This window comes from Crocodylus porosus, unplaced genomic scaffold (genome assembly GCF_001723895.1).
Source record: "Crocodylus porosus isolate Cpor-Errol unplaced genomic scaffold, CroPor_comp1, whole genome shotgun sequence".
Taxonomy (NCBI): domain Eukaryota; kingdom Metazoa; phylum Chordata; order Crocodylia; family Crocodylidae; genus Crocodylus; species Crocodylus porosus.
This window is the reverse complement of record NW_017728947.1, coordinates 51,627,186-51,650,216: the sequence shown is the minus strand read 5'-3', so window position 1 is coordinate 51,650,216 and position 23,031 is coordinate 51,627,186. Positions and strand designations below refer to the sequence as shown.

Sequence of the window (23,031 nt, the reverse complement as noted above, 5' to 3'; positions counted from 1 at the left end):
GGCTTCCCAGAGAGGTGGTGCTCTCACCTTCCCTGGAGATCTTCAAGAGGAGACTGGGTAGGCACCTGGCTGGGGTCTTATGACCCCTGCCACCCCCAGTGCTCCTTCCTGCCCATGGCAGGGGGTCGGACTTGATGGTCTGTCTAGGTCCCTTCCCACTCAGTGATTCTATGATTCTGGAGCCCTAACTAGCATTGATTAGAGGCTGAAGACCAAGACCGGCTCAAGTTTTAATGACTTCATCACATTTCCCTTCCCAGGTACTGAATGGAGCACCACCTCAGGCTCAGCCTCGCCAAGTCTCTTCCAGGCAAACCACAGGCGCACTCCCTCAGAGGCAGACCGCTGGCTGGAAGAGGTATCCAAGACTGTCAGAGCCCAGCAACAGCAGCCAGCCCCACAGCCATTATTACAGCCCCCCCCTGTGGCTTCCCAGCCAGCCCCACCTTTTCCAGTGAACACCTTCATCGCACCTCAGCCTGTGCCAGTTGGTGTGGTACCACCAATGCAGTCAGCCTTTATACCTGCTCAGCCATATGCGGTAGCAAATGGAATGACCTATTCAGCTCCTAGTGTCCCTGTGGTTGGAATCACACCTTCCCAGATGGTAGCCAATGTTTTCGGCACTGCAAGTCATGCTCCAGTGTCCCATCCCCATCAGTCACCAAGTCTTGTCAAACAGCAGACGTTCCCTCAGTATGAAACTAACAGTGCCACTGCCAGTCCTTTCCTGAAGCATCCTGCTCAGCACAATGGCTCTGCAGCTTTCAATGGAGTTGACACTGGGAAATGGGCCACAGAGGACAAGCATTCACAGCCTCCTGCAGCTGCCCAGCAGGTGGATCCATTTGAAGCACAGTGGGCAGCACTAGAAAGCAAGTCCAAGCAGCGCACTAACCCATCTCCAACTAACCCCTTCTCAAGCGATTTACAGAAGACATTTGAGATTGAACTTTAGGCAGTCCTGTGGGTTGGGCATATTGTGTCAGGATGGAGGGAGTGCAAAGGGAGCAGAGGGGACTCTTTCTGGTCAGAACCCTCTTATAATCCCAAAGGGTCCTGACAAATGCAAATGGGTGTAAAGCAGGAGCAATCATGGACAGGAAAAAGCCCTATAGAAAATTTGTTATGCAGTTTTTAAAAAGGAATCATGAAAACAGCCTGCGTGCATTCCCTCCTGGCTGGGAATGCTGACTAGCAGAGGAAACTCAACAGACCGACAGTGGGCGTTGAATCCTGAAACCTATTTGCAAGAACATCAAGTGATCTCGCATGAAGGAAAGCAAATGATCTACCACCTCCCTGTGCTGTATGCTAGCCTTTTCCCCTGGGGGAACGAGGGAAACATTTCTGAGGGGGGGGAGGGAGGGGGGAGCTGTCAACTGCTCAGCAAAAGCTGTGTTTGTGGAAACAAAGTCGAGCTTCCATTTTGAGTAACAGTCAATATTATATATATAAAGAATAAAATAAAGCCAAAATCTTTATTTTTTATGCATTTAGAATATTTTAAATAGTTCTGGAAATTAAAAGCTGTATGAGTTGTAAGTAATCTTGCCAAAGGTTAAAAGGGGTTGGATGTAAGAAATTGTACATAAGATTGATTTATCTCTGATTCTTATTATAAGTAATATGGGGGGGAAGGAGAGTGGGTCCCTAGCTTGTTCTTGTATCTGTTCATTGTAAGTAGCATATTGCAACAACAATCATGAGTCATGACCAATAAAGTCACTATTGTAGTTTTAAATGAGGAAAATTGAAAAGCAGTATTGTCATGGTCGGAAAACCATGGAGAAATTTTATTGTCTTTTTTTCTAATGGAATCAAACTAATTATTATATATAGTATGTATATTCTTTCATGTATTGCTGCAGTTTCCTTGTCTTAAATATCAGTTAACACTACTGTGACAACTTACTGTAACCATATCTACAACCTGGGGCCACCTGGGAACCCATTTTGTTTTGTCTGTTCTATAGATTTTAAGGTTTTCTTAACTTTTGGGTTTTTATTTTTCCAACTGTTCGTGAAACCTCGTGGTTACGGCTGCAGCTGTTCCAAGTTTCGCCGCTGGTGACTTGTGAAATCCATCTTGTTTTAACTTCTAAACTTTGGCCTTACAAGCAAATGTAAGTTATATATTTGTACTGATGATTTATAATCCGCTTTAACAGAAATAAATGTTGGTGGTAGAAGCTCTCTTAGTGCAGGTTTCGTGCTTTCCCCCTGCACAGTCCTCTTGTTTCTGCCTGTACTCACCTGAGAGTCCAGAAACCAGTTCAGTGCTTATGTAGAACAAACATGGATTCTTTTAACAACCATATTGCTTTTTCTGCATCTTGTACACAGTATTACAAATTGCTATCTAGAGCTCTCTCAGCTCATCTGTAAGTAGACCAGGCACCCATGACTCCCTTTGATTTCAGTTCAAGTGTTCTGAAAATTGGAAATAATGAACTTTTGGCTCAACCTTGCATTACTGATTTCCCTTGCATCTTTTGACAGACCTTTTTGAGCTGCTATTTTTTCTAAGTTTTTGTTTCATAAACTAGTGACTTTGCTAGCAAAGTGTGCCTGTCTAGTCCATGTTCACTGTGTAGTCCAGTCACAAACAAGCCACTCCCCTTTTTGCAAAAAGCCAATCTTCTCATGAATCCAACTTGTCTATTTTGAAGAATGAGAAAAGCAGCTTAGGCCCCTTGCAGACTTTATGGGTTGGCAAATTCTGCACAGAGGTTGCCAGTTGGGTGCTGTCAGCTGGACAGGTGTAAACCTGTGAGGAGGTTTAAACTTGCCAGTAAGTGTAGAGCCAGGGATCACAATCTCGGGTCCCAAACATGCTACAGGAAGCAACTGGAATCTGATAGATCTTATTATTGGCCCTAAAAAGCCCATGTCCTTCCATGCTTGTGTGGCACAGCAAGAGGTGTGATTGCTAGGATCAGGGACTGCACCATTAAATTAACATTTGCCAGTGGCCTTAATCTGCTACAGTCATATGCTCATCTGTGGAGCACATGCTTCTGCCACTTACTAAGCCTTTGCTTTTTCACCCTTTTTTCAAAACTGCATTTGCTCCTGTTTAGGAACAGATGCAAAGGCTTTAGTTGCGCAGAGAAGTAGTCAAACCAGGCACTGCAGGTTTTTAGACTGGATGCACAACCTGAACCCTGCCCTGTGGGGGTGCTTACCTGTTCCCCGAGGATACTTGTGTAATGCCAACAGCTTCTGCAACAACTGGTGCATATAATATTAAACATGAGCTGACTTATTCCTCTCCAAATCTACCCCTTTTGAGTGAGAGAACTGGGATCTTCCTGACCACTGCCCAGAATTCTTGCTTCATCCTATCAGTACAAAGAGCAGAAAGTAATCCACAAAGTGGCTCCATTATTAAGTAATAATAACAAGTTTCGGTAAATAGAAAAAAGTAGATAGAGCTCTTTATTCAATTTTACAGTGCTGGTTGTTCCTTAAACCAGTAAAGCATGTCCCTCCTAAATACAACAGGCTTATTTAGGGATTCATTTGAAACTTAACAGGCCAGTTGCTTTTCCTCTCCCAGAAAGATGACTAGTAACTATACAGTAAAAATGTCATGCAGCTGAGTCCAATGCATCAACATGCCAGAGTCCCTTTGCAGAAAAGCAGAGTGGAATTTACCTTCCTAATCCCTGTGATGCACAAATTGACTGAAAGCTGATTTTTTTTTAAATACTATGCAGCACCATTTTTATGAGGACACTCCTCAGAACAACCTGTAGGCATGCATGTAAGAGACCATAATTTCCTTTATGACCACTCCCAGGCTTGACAGTGAACCACTGATAAATGCTCTGAGAATTGGGTTTTTCTTTTTTTGGTCTGTGCACTCACCTTATTACTTTCATCCTTCCCACTGCTTAATTTGCTGAGACTGCAATGTAGGGTAGTAGTCTTACTAGTTGAGCCAGATCCCACCCAATGCTTCCATATCAACTAAGCCAGTGGGGCTCAACCTTTTTGCCAAGTAGATTGGATGGGCAGTGCCCAGCCCATCCATGGGCAAGATCTGGCTGATGGGCTTAATTTGGTGCCCAGGCCAGCCTGGTAGAGCCCCATTCAGCTATGCAGATGGGTACAAGGGCCAGCCCTCCCCAGTCCAGCTGTGTGTGTGTGGGGGGGGGAGGGATGAGGACATGGCCCAACCCTAATCCAGCTGTGTGGAGGGAAGGAGGTATGGCCTGACATGATTCAGCTGTGCAGGACAAAGGGGGCCTGGCCCAGCCCTCATCTCACTCTGTGGGGGTGGGGGGCTATTAATGGTCACTGCACTCCTGCTGCTAAATTTCCTGACCTGTGGGGAGCCCCATGGGCCAAATGAGTACCCTTAAACTAAGCTAGTCTCTTATAATAAAAGGAGGAAAGGAAACCGATTTCACATAACTGGTCCAAAGCAAACCCATCATTTTCTCCTCTGGAGTTTTATAAATCTATCATCTAATAATTTTGCTCTGCTGAGCATCAGTGAGGCTGGCTGTAATTCCTTACATCTTTCTTTTTCTTATGCTCTTATTCTCTAGGACCCCTCCTGTCATCTTATGAGTTCTCACATATAATCACTAAAGCATCAGAACTTGCTTCAGGTAGTTGTAAGTATGCTGTGGCAGTGATACACTACCCTCACTGACTCAGGGGCTATGAGAGGAGTCAGTGCTAACCACAGCCACAATATCATGTGTCCCCAGCATAATTACAGCAAATGTGTTCCAGTTGAAAAGAAAAAACCCTCAGTGTATTATGCTGGCATATTTCCAGCACTATAGTACTAATATTCAGCTGTATAGATGCACTTTTTTGCAATGCAATCCATACATTTGTTTAAAAAAAACAACACACATTGCAATAGTTTCTGGAAGGGAAGAGGCTGAGAGGGATAAGTTGAAGAGCTACTTCTGGTGGGGAACCTGCAGGCTGAGCATATCTAGGTAAGTGCCACCAGCAGTCTGCAGGTTAGCAGGGCCAAACTGTTTTCTATATAGTCTGGCATTCTGCTAACCAGATCACCATATCTGGCTTACCCTTCTTACATAGCTCTGTGATGAGTGCTGCTTAGGGTACTGAAGTGGAGTACAAATTGGTAGTAAAACCCTACCATCCCAATGAAAGCTTGGGCTTGCTTTTTTTTTTTTTTTTTTGTCTGGGGAGCAGGCCAGTCCTGAATAGCTTCTATTTGAGCCAGCCCCAGTTTCATCCGACTGCTCCCCACTTTGTGTCCCATGTCTAACACTTTGGCCATTCCCACTTTACACTTTTGCTCTTCCCTTATCAATCCAGCCTCCTTAAGGTCGTCTCAGGTTTAGCTAAAAATAAAAATGTTGGCAATGTATGTAAGGACAAATGCATCCATCCCCTCCTTTAAACCAGTTTCTTAGTCTTGGCTTGTGCTCCTAGTTCCCTTGTGAAAAATCAATTGATTTGGTCACATTTTCCCTTCTGAATGAAAATGAAAAAAAAAAGAAAAGCCTTCTCTGCCCCAGCCATCTGTAACTAAGCCTGAATTATTAGGTTAGTAATGCTAGTTTAGACTGCAGTCTGTGCCCAGGACTCATCATTCACATAGGATTTGCTTCAGCTGATATTAATAAGTAGCAGACCAAAACCTAGTTTTATGCTAGCAAGCCTGGGCTTTAGCAGCCCAAATACTATGGCATCCCAGAGCATTGGAGAGTGAAGAGAAGAGAGAAGAAAAAAAAAAAAGCAGCGCATCATAGCCCAGCAATGCAGGATCCCTACTTCCATAACACACCTCCAAGTCAAAATAACAGTTGTGTTGAAAATTGCTGCACTAGAAGTTATTTCTGCAAGTAGAAAGAACGCAGTATATGCTGTGAAGCTTAGGAGGCTACTGTTCAGTTTGGGAATGTTAAGTCATCCATGGACCTCTCTGCTTAAGCAAGTCCCTGCATTACATCATCCCCATATTAACACCCATGATGGTGTCTCATCCAGAACCCGGGGTATACAAGAAATGTCACAGAACGACAAATGCTGCTCAGATGTATTTACTCTAGCTGCACTTCCGCATTTGTTGCTTTTTTATACTGCGCTGACAGACTGACTCTCCTGCTCAGGCCACGTGGAGAGAGAGTTTTTCCTAAAAGTTAATAGATGGTAAAGCAGGTCAGCTGTTGGCTGGGAGCGCACCAAGTTGCTGGGGACTCAGTAAATAGTTAGTCTTTTCTCCAAGCCTAGTGCCAGCACTGCGCTGCTGCCGCTGTCATCTGTGGCTGAAACCCTGCTCTTGTATCTCAATCTTTAAAAAGCTGATGGACCTTTTCAGAAGCATTTAAGAGCTTGGGACCTGCTCAGAGTTCAGGACAACAGTTTCAGTTTTATCCACCTGAAGCTCTCTGACAGTGAGAGGCAGAGACCATGTTCTTCACTTTCTGTCCCACACTCTGGGGTTGCTCTTAGGGTTGCTCTGTGCTGTTAAAGCAGTAGCTGTATTTCACTCCAAAGTTTGCCATATTTTGGTGGCAGTCAGAATGATCCTGAGTACAGCTTTGTCTATTTAAGAAGCATAATGTTATGACAAAAAAAGCTGTAGGACACTATTATCCCAGCCCTAAGGAAGCATTCAGAACCTCATGGGATGAGCACACCCAAGTTTACAGGCAATATGCTCTTTTTCCTTGTGCAAAGTACAGTCTGGCTTTCAGATGGGAAATACTCCATAGGCCTGTATGTATGTATGCCTTGCTTATCTGGTGTGCTAGCCGCATGATTCTGGACTTCCTTCAAAGGGCTTGCAGGCTGTGGTTCTAGGAGAGGGTTCTCTTAAAGGGTTTCTCTCTCTCTCTCATGTTGCCTATTAGGCTTCTCTGAAGTAACAGGGTTCATGTGGTCTTTGGGTTTCTTTCACTTAGGATAGTCAGCAGCTGTTCTCAGATGAGGGAGACAGGTGTACTACATAGTAAAGCACATGGGAAAACAAGGAGTTTGGAGCATAATTAGGAAGGTATGCATTCTGCTACCTTTGTACAGTTACACCCAATACAGTTCATGAAGTCAGTAAAACAGCCTACTTGAGTAATGAACACTGCTGAGCCATAATGCTGTGGGGTATGAGGAGTTAAAGGGTGAATTCTCTCTTCCATCCCTGTTCCTGTTCAGCTAACCACCACTTGGAGTCGGCTGGTAAGGGCATCTCAACCCTGGTGCTGAGACAGGCTGCCTTGGTACTGAGAGCAGCTGGCACAGCAGAAGCTGGAGTAATACTCATTACTGCAGAGCTGGGCCTGTAGGATCAGGCCACAGTTGGCGAGGTGTGGCTGGTCAACACACTCTCTGCTCAGGTCCACAACATGATTCATGGTGCCTGTGGCAAAGCAAAAGGCAAGAGGAGGATGATATGTTCAGTGTGGAACTGGATTAAATGGGTGTTAGACTGCCTGGATTCTCACCTCCATCCACTGTCTGGCTGACATGCATTTATATTTGTAATCCTCAGCAGCTAGTCTGCCAGGGACTGTGCACAGTATCCTCTTGCCCTCAGCCCAGGGGGAAGGGAATGATCCTGACCCCCAGCCCTGCTAGCAGCTTCAGAAGCTGCATTTTTAAACAAACCCTCTCCAGCTTCCAGAATGTTTCTGCTTAAAAGCCTAGAGCAGCTTGACGGGTTTTCCAAGCTCCTGCAAGGAGCACTTGGCACTCTCAGACAAACCCTTGGGTGCGCTCATGCCTGGATATGGGTTTCGAAGCCTAACTATTGCTCAACCTTGACCAGTGTTTGCCTCAGTGAGTTAGGCTCTGGGCTTCTGTGGTCCAGTCTTCTGTGCCACTGTCAGTACTGCACACTGGGTGCAGGACCTCACACCTGAGGCAGACAGACAAGCAAAGCCTGAAACTAAACAGCTTACACCTAATGTACTCAAACACTAGCTTTATTTGTGCCTGGAAATAAAATTACAGTCAGGCCCAGAAACAGAATGACAGTGCTGCAGCATCAGACAAGCAGGCAGACCCAGTGACAATCTGAAGGGGGCGGGGAGGGTAGGTCATACTCACCTTCAGGCCTGCTCCTGACCACTTTTACCTCCGTGCTGGCACTAACTGAGTTGCTTCCACGGTAGGCACTGCAGGTGTAGGATCCCTCATCTCCTGCCTGGGCATTGTTGATAATGAGGGATCCGTCTTGGGATAGGTAGATATGGTGGCCATCTGCTCGCACTGGCACACCGTTCCTGCCATGAAAAACACAAGTGTCCGTTACCACATTAAGTGCTGAAGGGTCAGAGCTCTCTTTGCCATTTGAGAATGAGGCCTCATTTTCAGGGGGTGGGGAATCCCCCCCCCCCCAGCTCTTCTTTTAAAAGCCCAAGACAGTAAGCAAAGGGAGTGAATTTGACTACCAAAAATACAGCCCCAACAGTCAGGACTGAGTTTAAGTCTAAGCCACCCAGGCTTTAGTCCTGGGAACACCAAGCTGTGGGCTCTGTGTAAAAGCATGTGTATCGCATGCAGTTGAGACTGTGAGAAGAAGGGCGTTCCTCTCAGTTCCACCAAAGCCCTGGGTTGGCAGCAAGTGCTAGACAGCAGTGATCAGCTAGGCTGACCTCCTGCTCTCTTTAAAGTGCCATTTTTAATTCCTCCTAGAAAGCCCCTTAGAAAACACCCCTGTTTTGTTTCTCACACTGGAAATTTGTGTACAGAGCTATTCTCTTGGAACATCCTTTACAAACCTAAGGAACTAGCAGAGTTATCAACTCACAGCAACCAAATAATTGAAATATGATTTAATGAAAAGGGTTTTAGGCAGACTATTTGACCCCTAGTTTGTTTTTTATAATTCAAAATGTGCACCACACATGGAACACATCTTTGTTTAAAGATATAGTGCAGCCACCTCCCCTCAGTGAAAGACCCAAACTGTTACTAACCTGTTCCTCTCCAGCAAAGAATCCAGCCAAATAAAACTCCCATTTTCAAGCAAAGAGAGACCCACACACCCACCATGAATGTGCACACACACACACACACCTACACACACTGTTTTTAGGATTTCTTTAAGAGAAAGAATAGTCACTTAAGAGGCTTAATTGAGAAGGGCTGGGAGATGCTGTCCAGGATCATGATGATGCTAAAGGAGGGCTTGCGCTTTTGTTCTTTACAACACAGGATGCCCAGACAGGTGAGACTTAGCAGGTTCCATACCAGGGCCAGAGAAGGGAATAAAATGCAATTCGGGGGGGGGGGAAGGGAGATGCTGTGAAAGAGGGCAGTCCTGCTCACCTTGACCACCTCACCGTCGCTTTGTTGCCTGTCACAGTGCAGTGGAGATGGGTGTCCTCCCCTTCAGTCACAGTGATGCTTGGTAGAAGGCCGGTGATCCTCAGCTCTCCTAGCCAGAGAGAGATAATCAAGAAGATGCTCTTGTTGTATGTAACTCTGGTGGCAAAGCCCCACTTCACAAGAAAAGACCCCCAGTGTGCTCTACATGCCCTCACAAACACCACTGCAGACAGTTAAGCCCTCACACAGTTTTGTTCCTTCTGTGAGGTCCAAATATATCACATAGATGAGAAAAGGAACCTCTTTGGTCTCTTTCCCTACACCTGTGAGGGAAGCTTGTCCATAATGCAATAACCTGTACATGAGGTCCTGTGGTGCAGCTATTAAGCCTACTGTCACCCCCTCTTCCCAGACCCCTGGCTTAGCATAATTGTACATGGCAACCAGACCTATCTGAGTTACAAAAAGACTTTGCACCCACTGGAGAAGCAACTGACATGGCAACCCCGTGCTCCCGTCTGTAACCTGCATGTGGGGCGACTGTGATATTCCCTGCTCTCCACTGCCCAGGGAGAAAACAGGCCAGTTTCACAAGCAGAAAGGGAAACTGCACACTTCCCTACTCTCTTTAATATTCTAATGCTATAAAATGATCTCCCGAGGTCCCTTCCAGCCCTAATGTCTATGAAGTCTACGAAATCTATGAAAATAATGTTCTCTCTCCTTTCGGTACCTATGGGACGGAGCTGGACCCGGCGCTGGTCCTGGTCACGCCCATTCGCAGCAATGCAGGTGAAGAAGCCGGCATCTGTGGCACTGACCCGACTGATCACCAGGGCACCATCTGCCTGCTGTCTGTGCCTGGAAACCAAAGCCAGAAAGCCCCTGAGTTGTGGGAAGGGACAGGTACCATGTGGCTGTGGGGAGAGTAGCAGGACTGCAGTGGAGTGTAGCTTCTCTAGTAACAAGCTGTGGCCAACTCTCAGCAGCAGGCCAGAGAGTTTGAACAGGGTTGTGACTCCCATTAGCATTCATGAGAACTGTGCCATCATATCCCATGTACAAATACACACCACCGCTGAGACAGGTTTTTGGGAAACTCTCTCTGCCTAGGCATATCCCCCAGGGTAGCCCCGAGTGTCACTCCCAGTGTCTCTTCTACACAGCTGGGAAATGTCCAACCCCCAACCCACTTTCTGTGAACCATCCACAGACTGCTCTTTGCTGACGTGCTTGCCGCATGTCTTTGTTCCGTGAATCTTGCACGTGAACAAATTTCAGCTTCAGAACCACTCACAAACGGTGTCCTTGAGGCTCCAATGCTCAGGGTCTAAGTTGTATGTGTGAGTGGGGGGGTGGGGGCTCACCTATGTACCTCAATACCATTTCTGGTCCCCAGTAGGCTGGACTAACCATGGCAAACTAGTGCAAGTCCCAACCACTTGGTTTTTAGGGCCTTGGTTCTCTCAGGAAGAGGGTGGAGGTGCATGGCCTCACCAGCACCCCAATGCCAGCATACTCAAGAGCTGCCTGTGAACTCACCTAGAAGAGGAGAGAGGCTGCCCATCCTTCTGCCACTGGATGGTTAAAGCAGGGGAGGCTTCTACTCGGCAGGGCAATCTGACTCTCTCCCCAATGTTGGCATCCACCACTGAGGGTTCCTCCTCAGCCATTATTAATCTGCAATACAGACATGGAGAGATTCAGTGACTTCTTAGCTCAACCAACATCAGCCTTGTTTTTTTCCCCCTGGAGAGGGAGAAGGGGACCTCTGCATTTCCCTCAGAGCCCCAATATACAACCCTCCTTCCCATCAGGAAATAACAAGCAAAAACACACTTGGGCCAGCATAGACCCTGGTCATCTGCTTTCCTTTAAAGTAAGGAGGGGCAAAGGTCAGTCCATGGTGGACTCCATTTCCAGCAGCTGCTGCAATCATTGCTGCAGCTGGTTTCCATGGAGATGCCAGGAGTGGTGGAGCCATGACAGCGTGGGGCCAGGGTTTCCATAGAGACTGACCCCAGCAGCACTGGCAAGGGCTAAGACCTTGTGGCGGTGGCAGTGTGGTCCACAGCCAGGGCAGAGCTGCGATCTGGGTAGGGGCATGTAGGCAGCAGATCACACTCTACCGCAACTCCAGACCATGCTATCACCACCACGAGGTCCTGACCCTGGCCCTGGGCCTGGAGCAGTTCCCAGCCTAGCCACACATCCTGCCAGGGCTGCTGGGGCCAGTCACCATGGAAACCCTAGCCCTAGCCCCTGCTGCTTCCAGGGTCTCCATGGCAACCAGCCACAGCAACACCGGCAAGGGCTGCTGGGAAATGGAGTCTGGCCACCAGTTAGATCTGCCATTTTGTCCACACCTGCTTTAAGCCCTGCTCCTCTACAGGTGGTCACTGTGTCCCTCCCAGCACAGCAGGAGCATGCTGCTCCATGGGGTGATGACAGTCTGCCATACCCACAACAGTGTAGCTGGAATCTGCACTTACCCCCACTTCCATGCACCCAACTCTCCTCACTGCCCTGAGAGCATGCAGAGAACAAGCAGCTGCCTGGCTCCCACCCCCAAGTCACTCCCACAATGCACACCTGCTGCTGGCCTTACCTATACGAGGGTTGTTGATAAACTGAGGAACTGGGTACACGCACAGTTTTAACTTCCCTGGAGAGGTCTCTGTGTGGATGAGTCTCCTCAGAAGGATGCTGACCTCTCCTGCTCTCTGCCAGAGCAGATCCATGGCCCTCTATTCAAAACACAATGCTGCATGTGAATGAAGTTGTCCTTTGAGCCATGACCTCTTGTGTGGGGTTTGCTTACTGTTAAGGCAGCTGCTGAACTGGAAACAAGACCTTTTAACCATCTATTTCCTGGCAGATGAGTGCTCTGTGTGTGTGGTGCCTGTGAATGGGAGCTGCAGATATGAGGCTAGGAGATATTGGATTCCTTTCTTTCTTTCCAGTGTCTGCACAGCAGCTCCCCTTGGGCCATAAAACCCTTTGCTGTCTCTGCCATTGCAGAGAAAGAAAGGCAGAGAGGAGCTTAACACTTCCTGGAAGGTAGAGACAGAAGCTCACATTGCACGTGCCTAATGGGGGTGTCTTCCCATTTTTTCCCTACAGGGTTAGACATCTCTTTACACAGTGCACGTGTTTTTAAATGACAGAAAATAGCTTATACCCCAAATGCATAATTCTAGGTAAAAGCCCAAATCTGTCTCAGTCGTCAAGAGACACAGTAGGTCAGTCTGTCATAGAATCACAGAGAAGTCGGGCTCTGGAGATCGTCTAGTCCATTCCCCTGCCTGAGGCAGGATCATTCCTATCCAAACCATCCCATACAATCCATAATCCAACCTCTTAGAAAAACCAGGCAACCCTGACACAAGACAAGACTTAACACCCTAAACTGTCACAGGTAAAGCAGGGGGACCACAGCGGCCAATGTCCTGCTTCTATAAAAGCTGGTTAATATACACTCAAGAGATCCCAAGTAGAGAGCCATGCCTGCTGCTACAGAGGAAGGCAAACCTCCCCTCCCCCCCACCCCCATAATCCATACCAATCTGACAACAGGGTAAAATTCCTTCCTGACCCCAAATAAGGCAATTGGTTTGAAGGGTCTTGGGACCCTTTGCCCCATTAATATATGACAAGCTCTGGGCTGAGAGTAGGACAGACGGCTGTGCCAAGTGATTCCAGACCAGAATGCACCCCTCTCGGCCTCTTTAAGGCATTAGGAGAGAGGAGACTTCACTCAAAAGAGACAGTGTACTGAGAAAGCTCCATGCCGGGGCTGCAACCAGCATTTGACGAATCACAGCTCCAGTTATGAATGGCACTGCAGCAGAGGGAGAGCTCGTTCCTGGCATTCAGGCCAACTCTTGGCTTGAGGCTGTGCTGAGGGAACTCAGATTGGCCTAGTTATGAGTAAAGACTTGGCAGGCATTTGTGGAGGAAACATGCTGCTGGGTTATGACTGGCTCTCAGGAGAACACTGCTGTGGAAGGAGGTAACGCTGCTGGCACAACGACCAGCATTTCTTTGGCAAGGCACCACAATGGAGGAAGTTTCATTACAAATTTCTCTCTGCAATTGCCTTTAATTGTTCCTGCTCGGGAGGACTCTTAAAAAGGGACAGATAATTACAGCTCTGGCTTCAAACGGAAGATTGTGCGTCACCTTTGATCCTTAGCCGAATCTCTCGTCTCTCCATCCGCCCATTAGAAATGATGCACGTGTAAGTCCCGGCATCCTCAGGCCTGACCTGGCTGACCACCAAGGAACTGTCAGACTGGTAGGTGTGCCTGCAGATGGGACACCAGCATGGTTATGTATCATAGCTTGGCTCAGCGTGCCAACTCCCCAGAGATGTTCTGTTTGGCCAAGAAGCCTTTTGTGCTGATGTCACAGCTGCCATCCAGTTGCCAGACTGGGCCCTCCTTGCTGGAGTAAGAAAAATCCCTACACCACTGAAGGGCACAAAGGAGAGGAGACAGAGGCAGCCTTGAGATGGGAAACAAAGGGAATAAAGGAGAAACAGCAACTGCTTCCTCCCCTGAAGTGGTTAGACACCCTCACACTAGTGGCTCTCTAGCCACTTACCAGTGTAAAAGCAGTACCAGGCGCAGTTCAGGACTCCTGGCCTGACTTGAGATTTTACAAGAGAAAGTGGCTGGTGGGCAGCAAGCTGCAGCAGTAGGAGACTTCCCAGCACCCCCTGGAAAACTGGGCTTTAAGAAGGTGTTTTAGAGGTTCAGTTTTAAACTGAATGAGCAATAAATAACAGCAATAAGCAGTCTGAGTTCCACAGCACTTGGCTATCAATGCACATGTGCAGTGCCTCAGCCTGCCTTCTCTGCCAGTAAACAGGATTTGACACACATACACACACACTGGGCACATCTACATGGCAAACTCACCAAGCCCAGCAGCACCTTCAGCCACACCATGCTGATCATAAATCCTAGGCAAGTAGGGCTGGAAGGGACCTCACAAAGTTATCTAGTCAGTCCTCTGTTCCAAGCAGGATCAACCCTGACTAAACCAACCCAGCCAAGTGCCTGCTCAACCTGCTCTTGAAAGCAAGAATAGAGATTCCACAGCTTCTCTAGGCACCTGTTCCAATGCTTGACCACCCTCATAGTCAGAAAGCTCCTCCTAATTTCTAACCTGAATTCCCTCTGCTGCAGCTCGAGTCCAGTGCTCCTAGTCCTGTCCCCTACAGCCTGTGCTCTCCAGATCTATGCAGGCCACATCCAGAATTTGTGTAGCACTGCATGAATGTAGCTGACAGCGCCAGTTTGCCTGCCTCCATCCTAATGAATCTGCCTGCATGTACATGGCTATTCTGCATCCAGGTCATGGGGCAGCCTGCACTAGGCAGCACTGTACAGCTGAGGGAGCCAGTAAGTTGGTGACAGAAACATGACTGTAGTGTTCGGTCCTACAGATGCTGTTTGTGAAGCAATAACCCATCCTAGCTGAGAATAATAAACACATGGCTTCACTGCCCCACCTAGAACAGCTGGTTCAAGCAAAAGGGAATCATTTAAGGGAAGCTCTATTTCCTAATTGGCTCCATTTGTCTCAAACCCATTTTTTTAAAGTTATTTAAAGAAAAAGAGCATGTGGGGGAAGGGGCAAGGGACTGCAGCTCTGCCATGGGACCAAGAGGCACAGGCTTACCTTGCAGATGATACTGGCCGCCCATCCTTCTGCCACTCAGCTCTGGAGAAGTAAGAAGTGCCTGTCTTGCAAAGAAGCCGAATATTTTGTCCCACAGATGCCTCCACTAGGGAAGACTCAGCTCCCTCCAGGATGACCCTGAAAGAGAGAGACATTTCACTACCTATGACTCCCTGTGTCCCTAGCTCTTACCCTTTTCTCTGCTGTCTCTATGGTGAGTCTAGCAGGCAAGATGGGAGTCACACTTCTACAGGCTACGTTAGAACCCACTGATCTATGTGGCTCTGTTATGGCACTAGACCCAAGTGCCCATGCCCTGCAGATTATGGCTGCAACTTTTCTGTAGAGAAAAGGCCAACCTTGACCAACTGAGTGCTGCATACACAAAGAAAATTCCTTATTCTGGGACAACTATGTTGAAATCTGAGTCCAGATCTCCAGAGGTGACCAGCTAATTAGACATGCCACCCAAACCAAAACCTAGCTCCACAAATTTCCCATCTTTGAAGTGTTCAGCAACTGGATAGTGAACCCAATTTTCCAGCTGGAATCCATCTCTAGTATTAACCCATTGCTGCACACCACAGTGCTAAACTAACCCCTGCCTAAGCAGGCACAATTCCTATTGATTTCAAAGAGACTGATAAAGACCACTGTAAAATGCCCACTGGTGACAGGATGGTGACTAAGGGCCCAGTCCTACAGTCTTTGTCTATCCAATACTTCCACTGTAGTCAGCAAGAGTGTAGGATGTGCCAGAAGACATGTCCCTGGGGACGTGGTAGCCTGGCTTCCCAAAGGGACCCTGTTGCAGCCAACCTGTAATAGGACACATCTGGCAGTCCTGAATCAGAAAGCATTTCTGTCCCACAGAAAGGGATGCTCAGTGCTTCAGCCCTGTAGAGGGGTAGTGCAAGAGATTCACCTGTTCAGGGTTTGCAGAGAGGAGGACCCTGCTGAGACTCGGCGCCCAAATCCATCCACTGCCGACGCATCTCCTTCAGAAGAGCTCTGCCATCGCTCGCCCACACGCTGCACCACCTGTCTCTCAGAGTGCCCAGGTACCACGGTCTCACCCAAGCTGTGTAACCCATCTGTTTTCCTTTCCCCACCTACTGCAGCATGGTGGGGACCTCCATGCTGGGTCTCCACTGTGCCAGGTCTCTGAGGAGATGCCGGCAGCACATCAAAATTCATGACCCTCCTCCAGCTGCCCTCCCTGTGGTGCAGCCCCATGCCCTGCCAGGCAGCGTGGCTCTCAGGCCTGACTGAAGCAAAATGGGAGGGCCTTTGCTCTCCTCCTTGGCCTTGATGCATGGTTCCTCTTGCAAGCGGCTGCTGCTGTCCCTGGGCACTGCCCTTTTGCAGGTGGGACCCAGAGTGGACACGCAAAGTCTCCGAGCGCTGGTGGTGCCCCCCGTCGCTTGCTCCCACAGACCTGTGGCATGCCATCATGCACTCCTCCTCCGAGACAAAGTTGTTCTGGTTGCCGTGGCACCCGCCATACCAGAACCGGTTGCACTTGCCAACAGCAGTTATGAAGTACCAGCGAACGGTCCAGTCTGCACAGGGGCCATGGGCGCTGGGCAGCAGACACCTGACTGGATAGGCTACCAACAAATGACAGAACAGAAAAAGATGCGACTGTGAGGAGACGATCCACAACTCACCTTTTGCTGAAATGATGGCTTCGCTACTCTACCCGAGGCTGTCAGTGGAGGGAAAAGCGTTTGGGGCCTAGAGCACAATACTGACAGATGGGAAGTTTGGGCTCTGGTCCCAACTGCCCAGGCTCCTGCCATTCATCTCTCTTTTTGCCTCAGTTTCTCCACTATGACCGCACTGTCCTCCACCTTCAGAGCTGGGGCGTAAAAGCCCCTGCCTCACTCTGGGCAACATGTTCTACCTTGAGTTATAGCCCTGAAACCACACTTAAGTCAGCCAGGTTGCTTGAGAGTACTGCATGGCCCACAGATCAGAGAAGGATTCGTAGGCTGTGTGGCGTCAGAGAAACTGACTGCAGCAACGCAAAGATGAGCTAGGGAAGGGAGAAGAAACCCCACAGCCCTGACAGAGATTAAACTAGCAGGGCTCTACAGCAATGCAGTAGGGTTCCAAAGGGATTTCTTGAATAACCTACAGAGCTTAACGTCAAGAACGGGACCTTCTCGCTAAGGCTTTTTTTCCCCTCATCATCATAAAAAAAAAAAATCTATTGTAGAAAGCTATTGTTTATTGAATTTTACAGAAAAAATGAAAAAAAACAAAACAAAACAAAACATATTTTTTCTCATCACATTGGACCTTTCCATGAGAAGGACACCGTTTTAAATCAGAAAGCCAGAACCTCACTTACGTTGCCGGGGTCTATGGAGGCACCCTTCGCCTTCAGGTCCTGAAGCTGAAGCAACATTGTCATAGCAGCAGCCATACGTAGAACCTCGGCATTGATCCGACTGGTGCTGCTGGGACAAAGCCTGGCTTGCCTTAAAGTGAAACAAAAGCCAAGAGCTGTAGGATGGCAGCAGCAGTGACAGCATGTATGGGAACCACCAACAAACTGCCCGGTGGACAGGACTAGACATTCAAGGAGTCACTTTCAATTCTGTTTTCATTTTAATAAAATTTATGCCAGTGAGAGAATTCAAATTGACCAGCCCCAGAACTGGAAGTCCTATGTTTATTCTATCAAAAAAATCACACTAGCCATAGAGACGCAGGGCTGGAAGGAACCTGCACAGGTCATCGAGTCCAACCCCCTGTGGCCTAGTGGGCCTCACAGAAACACTACTGAGAAAAGTATCCTCCACAGGCATTTCTGCTGAGCAACAAGAAAGGGAACAGTTAGTGGCAATGGTGATGTGCTCTGTCCTCTAGGAATTAGATGGAGAGCCATCTCATGCCACTAGATGGTCAGACAGTGAGGAATTTCACTCATTCCCCTTAGCTAATTTACAGCTGGTAACTTTGAAGTGAATCTCATCCATAGCATCTGAGCCATCCTGACCCCTCTTCTTTTCATTTTGGGATGACCCACTGAACTCCTCTGGACTGTGATTTATTTTGTTATCCCAAATGACCCCCTACAGCTCCACAACCTAGCATCTCATACTAGAAAGAACTATCAGCCATGATCAAGGCAGCCTCATAGAATGGCAGGGGCACAGACATAATAAATAGGTATTTCCCTCTCTACATGCGGTACCTAACCTTCCAGTTTCAGTTTAACCCTTGTATCCTACAAGAAGGAATACTAGGTCTGTCACCCAAGAGAGGTTTCCTCTACTTTTCATTTTTGCAGAACAGGCAGAAGTTGCTGCAGCCCTACTGTGTTCTAGGTCAGGAGGGAAAACAGTGGGTCTCTATGCACAAAAGGGAGAAAGGAATGCTGGTATAACAAGTGCACAAGGCCTCCTTAATTCCCTTCCCCAGAGTTTCTTCCAGGTGCAGAAAACACAACAAGAACCTGTCACTGGGCACATCTACATGTGAAATTAATGCTGATAAACAAAATGTGGAACTTACTGCCCTGAAGGGAGTTTTTGCTCTCAAGCATGCCATTTGAATGTGCACCTGTGAGCAAAAAAGCTCCGGAGTATACTGCTCAAGAGTTTATTTGTGTGCAGCGTATTGAGCCTGGTCAGAACAGCCTCAGCTAACAGCAGCCCAGGGCTGCTCTGACCAGGCTCAATGTGCTGCAGAGGGGCTGCCTGGGGCTCAAGGGTGCTTCAGTGCAGGGTTAGGCAGCAGGAAGCCCCTCCACTGAAGCACCCTCATGCCCCAGCCAGCAGGGCAGCATCTACATGTGTGCTACTTGCATGAAATACAAGTACTAGCCTGCTCCAGAGTTTATCAGTTTTGTGTGCCCTAATAAGGGTGCATATGTAGATATGGAGACATTTGCTATGAAGCTAATTAGGCAGCTCCATAGTAAACATCTTGTGTAGATATGCCTGCTGTAGCCATGACAGCTGCTGGGTACCTTCAAACAGGTCTCTCTTTAGCAAAGCGTTCAGGCACTTACTGCTGGGGAGGCTGTAGTGAGACCATCTCTGCTCGCATAAGCATCTCTGTAATACTGTGAACATCCCATGTTGCTTGGGCCCTGGGCAGTGGATATTCCATCAGGGCAGCATCCATACCTACAGCAAGAGAACAAAAACCTTTAGTAAACATAGCTTATCTATGAACCTGGCCTAACCAAGGCAGGTTGCACATTTCAGCTGCATCAGCCCAACCCCTCCGTTTCATCCTACCTGCTCTGATGGCACACGCTTGTGAAGCAGCCTTGCCCAAGGGGGCCAGAAGCTGGAGTACGGCCATCTGGGCAGCAGCCATAAGAGCCCTGGTTACAGACCTGAGGACCATTCCCAGGGGAAATATCCTGAGAAGAGCTGAACTGCTGGGATCCTGAGGGGATGGAGCGGGATTCCACGTGAAGAGGCAAGAAGTTAGAGCCACGGTCGTCACTGGTCTGGTGTCGTGTCAAACTTCCTTGGTTTGTTCTTTCATCTCTATGAACTGAGGAGAATGTTCCTTAGTGCTCAGTGCCTGTCAGGAACAGGCTACAAAAATCCAGTCAGTTGTTCCTCTTCCTCTGTGCATAGCACATTGATTGATAGCAGCTCTCCCTTGCCTGTCTAAGTCTACAGAGAAGGCTTTTCAGCATGAACTTTTTACCCAAACCACAGGGAAATTCCAGAAAGGAGCAGCTCGTGCTGGGTTCTCTGCCAATGTTCTTCATGTCCTCCCACTACCCACTCCTCCAAGGAAATACTGCTGGTCATATATCACACGGCCAGTTTTTCCTCCCTCAAATACTCTTATTGTAAAATGACCTTGGTATACAGGACTGGCCCTCAATCAAATGGTACCCTAGGTCAGCGATTTGCAACCAGGTTGGCGTGAGCTCCTTTTAAGGGTGTCACGGGGTGCTGCACAATATTAGCATTGTTAGGTGGATAAACACCAACACATGAATCACAAGCTAAACCCAGAGATTTCAGATGAGAATCTATGGTGTCAAAAATATGCTGAGCTGTAGTCGTCTTTCTGAGCTCTTTGCTACACAAGAACTGCTCTATTATTTTTTTGTCTTCAAAAAAAATGAGTGAAAGCTAAGAACTGGCATTTTCCAAGGGGTGTCTTGAGTCTAAAATGGTTGAGAACCGCTGACCTAAATGAAGGACTTGAGCACCAGTCACCTCATGGGGCAGGCAATTATTTTGGGTGGAGGGCTGCTTACTGAGTTTTGGCAAGCCATCAAGGGCTGCATGACAGGCAGCCAGGAGCAGATAAATATTAATTTTCTAAACTTTTTTAGGGGCTCCACAGGCCAGATAGAATGGCCTGGTGGGCCGCATCTGACCTGCAGGCTGCATTTTACCCACCCCTTTCATATCACCTGCTGACTACTCTCTACCTTCTACAACAGAGGTTTCCAACCACTGGGCCATGAAGGGTTGGCTGCTGGGCTGCCAGCAGTGATGTGTAGGGTCAAAGCTGGGTGGCAAGGCAGCCCTGGGAAGGAGGCAGCTGGCTCCATGCACCCCGTCCCACTGCCATGGCTGCACAGCAGGTACCGGGGCCTGCACTGGCCCGGGCAAGACCCCCCAACCCTGCCCGTTGCAGAGGGTGAGGAGGGTGAGGGAAAGCAGTGGAGCCTCTTCTTCCTGGGCAGCCCCAAATTTAAATATGGAAATTACATTTAAATATGTTTGCTGGTTCACAGTATAAAAAAAGGTTGGGAGCCACTGGGCTCAGTCCTGACCCCCAATCCTGTCCTGACTCCCCCCAGTCTGTTTCACTTCCCCCTCCAAACAGACTTGCATGTTCTCTCACTCTCTGGCTGATTTTGGTTCACAAATGTGCTCTATTATTGTCTGCTCCAGCTGCATTTAGGCACTGAGGTTGCTGATGCAAAGATTCTAGGCAAGACCTGAAACCTACACCTGCCTACCACACTCATTGACCAAGATGAATCTTCTGGAGGAGGGGAGATGGGTAGAAACTCTGCAAACTGGAGAAGAGGTGCTTGGGACTGCCCTCCTGCTGAGGACCACAGCAATTGCATTAAGCTCTTGCTAACCTCCTAGATTGACTGCCAAGCAGGGGTGGATCCAGGCTGGTGCAGTGGTGCACTTGGACCTCCCCTTGATTCCTGCTCCACCCAAAGTTTAAAATCAACTGCCTGGCAGCAGCAGCAGCATTTCAAGTCAGGCAGTGCTGAGGGAGTCAATTGATTTCATGGCTCATTAGAATCTACCTAATCCCTTCTAGACTCTTCCTTCCACAGGTGTTAACGACTCACTCTTCTTTTTAACGGTCCTGATGTTCCACCAATCGAGCTATTTTTTATCCTGCAATGCTGCTGTGTTAGGGCTGTGCAAAGCTTCAGTAGCTGATTCAATTCAGAGGAGATATGGCCTGATTCGGGGACCGAATCTCTGAATCTGAATCAAGCTGGGAGGCCAAGTAAAAGCTCTGAATCAATTTGAAGCATCCGAATCAATTTGGAAAAATATTTGGAAAACATTAAGCCGATTCGGAAATAGACTAAACAGGCAGCTGACAGCTCCCTCTAGCTGGTAAGTCTGTTAGGGTTGGGGGACGGAAGGGACATGAGGGAGGGAGGGATTGGGGTTGGGGCTGAGAAAAACTGCCCAGCCAGGGCATAGGGCCATGCTACTCGGGGAGGTAGGTGGGAGGGTGCAGGATGCGGGCACAGCAGCACTGGGAGTGGGGGCTCTGCTCTGCTGCTGCTTGCTCAGCCAGGTGGGGGGGTGGGGAATACAGGTGTGGCTCGTTCCAGGAGGAAGGAGGCAAGTGGCTACAGGGCAGAGTCCTGCTCCCAGTACTGCCGTGACCACATCCCGTGCTCCTGTGCCCTGGCTAGCAAGCAGTGGTAGGGCAGAGTCCCCATTCCGAGTGCTGATACAGGCACAGCAGTGCTGGAAGCAGGGGCTATGCCCTGCTGCTGCCTGGAGCGAGCTGTGCCTGCATCACACACCCCCATGCCGGCTGGGCAAGCGGCAGCAGGGGCATAGCCCCTGTGGCTCCCCCTACTGGGGCAGAAGCAGGCATAGCTGGGGAAGCCATGGGAGAAGCTGCCACGGCTGCCTTGCCTGGACCCATCCTCCACCCAGCCCAGCCTCCCAGCGCTTAAAAAGAAAAGCCCCACACTCACTGGCTGCAGGAGCAGGAATTGGGGGCTCTGGAAACTCATGGAAGAACCCCCACATGCAGCGCAGGGCAGTGAGGATCCTGCCCCCCCCCCCGCTTGGCACTCATATGGCAGCTCGACAGGGCGCTGTGCACCGTCTAAGAGCTGGGGCAGCTCCAGCAGTCAGCCGAAGCCCAGCAGCACTCAGCTCCAGTGGCCCTAGCTCCCAGGCAGCACACAGCGCCCTGCTGAGCCATGCCGCACCCGTGCCATGGGGCAGCTGCTGTGAGGGTGCCAAGCAGAGGGGGGCCATCCCCACTGCCCCCACTTCCCCACTCTGCATGGGAGGGGCTCTACCATGAGCACCCAGAGGCCCCAGTGGTGACTCCTAAAGCCAGTGAGTGCGGGGCTATTTTTTTTAAGTGCTGGGACTAGGATGGGGGTGGGTGGGTAATGGGACTGGACAGGGCTTTAGCCTGCAGCTGCCCGGCTGTGCCTGCCTCTTCCCAGTTGATCCGAATCACTGAATCTCTCCAAATCAGCGCCATATTTTCAGAAGCTGATTCAGCTGAATTGATTCAGGGCGGTGATCTGAACTGAATCACCGTCCTCCAAATCAGCCGAATCTGAATCAAATGCTTCCCTATTCGCACAAGCCTACTGTCTGTCTGTTAGCTGCTCCTGGTAACAAAGCTCCTATCTTACAACCCTGTACACCGTTTTCAATTCATTCCAATTAAATTATATTCATTTCTCCTTCAATTTTAAATGCAATAATACCTCCCTACTCCCCTGACATATCACTAAAGCTTCTAGTATATTTTAACTGGAGAAAAATATGTCAAAGTCCATGCCACAAATTGCTCACTGATCTTCTCCGTTTCTTAATATTCTGCTTCCTTTCGGGTTCT

At 48.7% G+C, this 23,031-nt stretch overlaps 2 protein-coding genes across 12 annotated transcripts in view; one reads left to right on the top strand and one right to left on the bottom strand.

Moving 5' to 3' along the window:
- Positions 1-2,196, top strand: part of NUMB (NUMB, endocytic adaptor protein) — a 54,380-nt gene extending 52,184 nt beyond the window's left edge. For all 4 annotated transcript variants that reach the window (XM_019551223.1, XM_019551221.1, XM_019551222.1 and 1 more), the window contains one exon: positions 261-2,196. In XM_019551223.1, coding sequence (XP_019406768.1) covers positions 261-958 — 698 coding nt within the window. In that variant the 3' untranslated portion in view covers positions 959-2,196. The remainder of the gene's footprint in view (positions 1-260) is intronic.
- Positions 2,197-4,856: 2,660 nt separating this feature from the next.
- PAPLN (papilin, proteoglycan like sulfated glycoprotein) overlaps positions 4,857-23,031 on the bottom strand; it is a 71,765-nt gene continuing 53,590 nt past the window's right edge. For 4 of the 8 annotated variants that reach the window (XM_019551217.1, XM_019551211.1, XM_019551215.1 and 1 more), the window contains 13 exons: positions 19,215-19,479; positions 18,983-19,100; positions 17,315-17,444; positions 15,884-16,568; positions 14,959-15,096; positions 13,453-13,577; positions 11,879-12,017; positions 10,813-10,950; positions 10,004-10,131; positions 9,271-9,379; positions 8,047-8,222; positions 7,207-7,357; positions 4,857-7,173 (listed from right to left, as the gene is read on the bottom strand). In XM_019551217.1, coding sequence (XP_019406762.1) covers positions 7,149-7,173; positions 7,207-7,357; positions 8,047-8,222; positions 9,271-9,379; positions 10,004-10,131; positions 10,813-10,950; positions 11,879-12,017; positions 13,453-13,577; positions 14,959-15,096; positions 15,884-16,568; positions 17,315-17,444; positions 18,983-19,100; positions 19,215-19,479 — 2,327 coding nt within the window. In that variant the 3' untranslated portion in view covers positions 4,857-7,148. Of the gene's footprint in view, positions 7,358-8,046; positions 8,223-9,270; positions 9,380-10,003; positions 10,132-10,812; positions 10,951-11,878; positions 12,018-13,452; positions 13,578-14,958; positions 15,097-15,883; positions 16,569-17,314; positions 17,445-18,982; positions 19,101-19,214; positions 19,480-23,031 lie in introns of all 8 variants that reach the window. The other 4 variants (XM_019551216.1, XM_019551218.1, XM_019551212.1 and 1 more) reach the window with 4 other exon arrangements.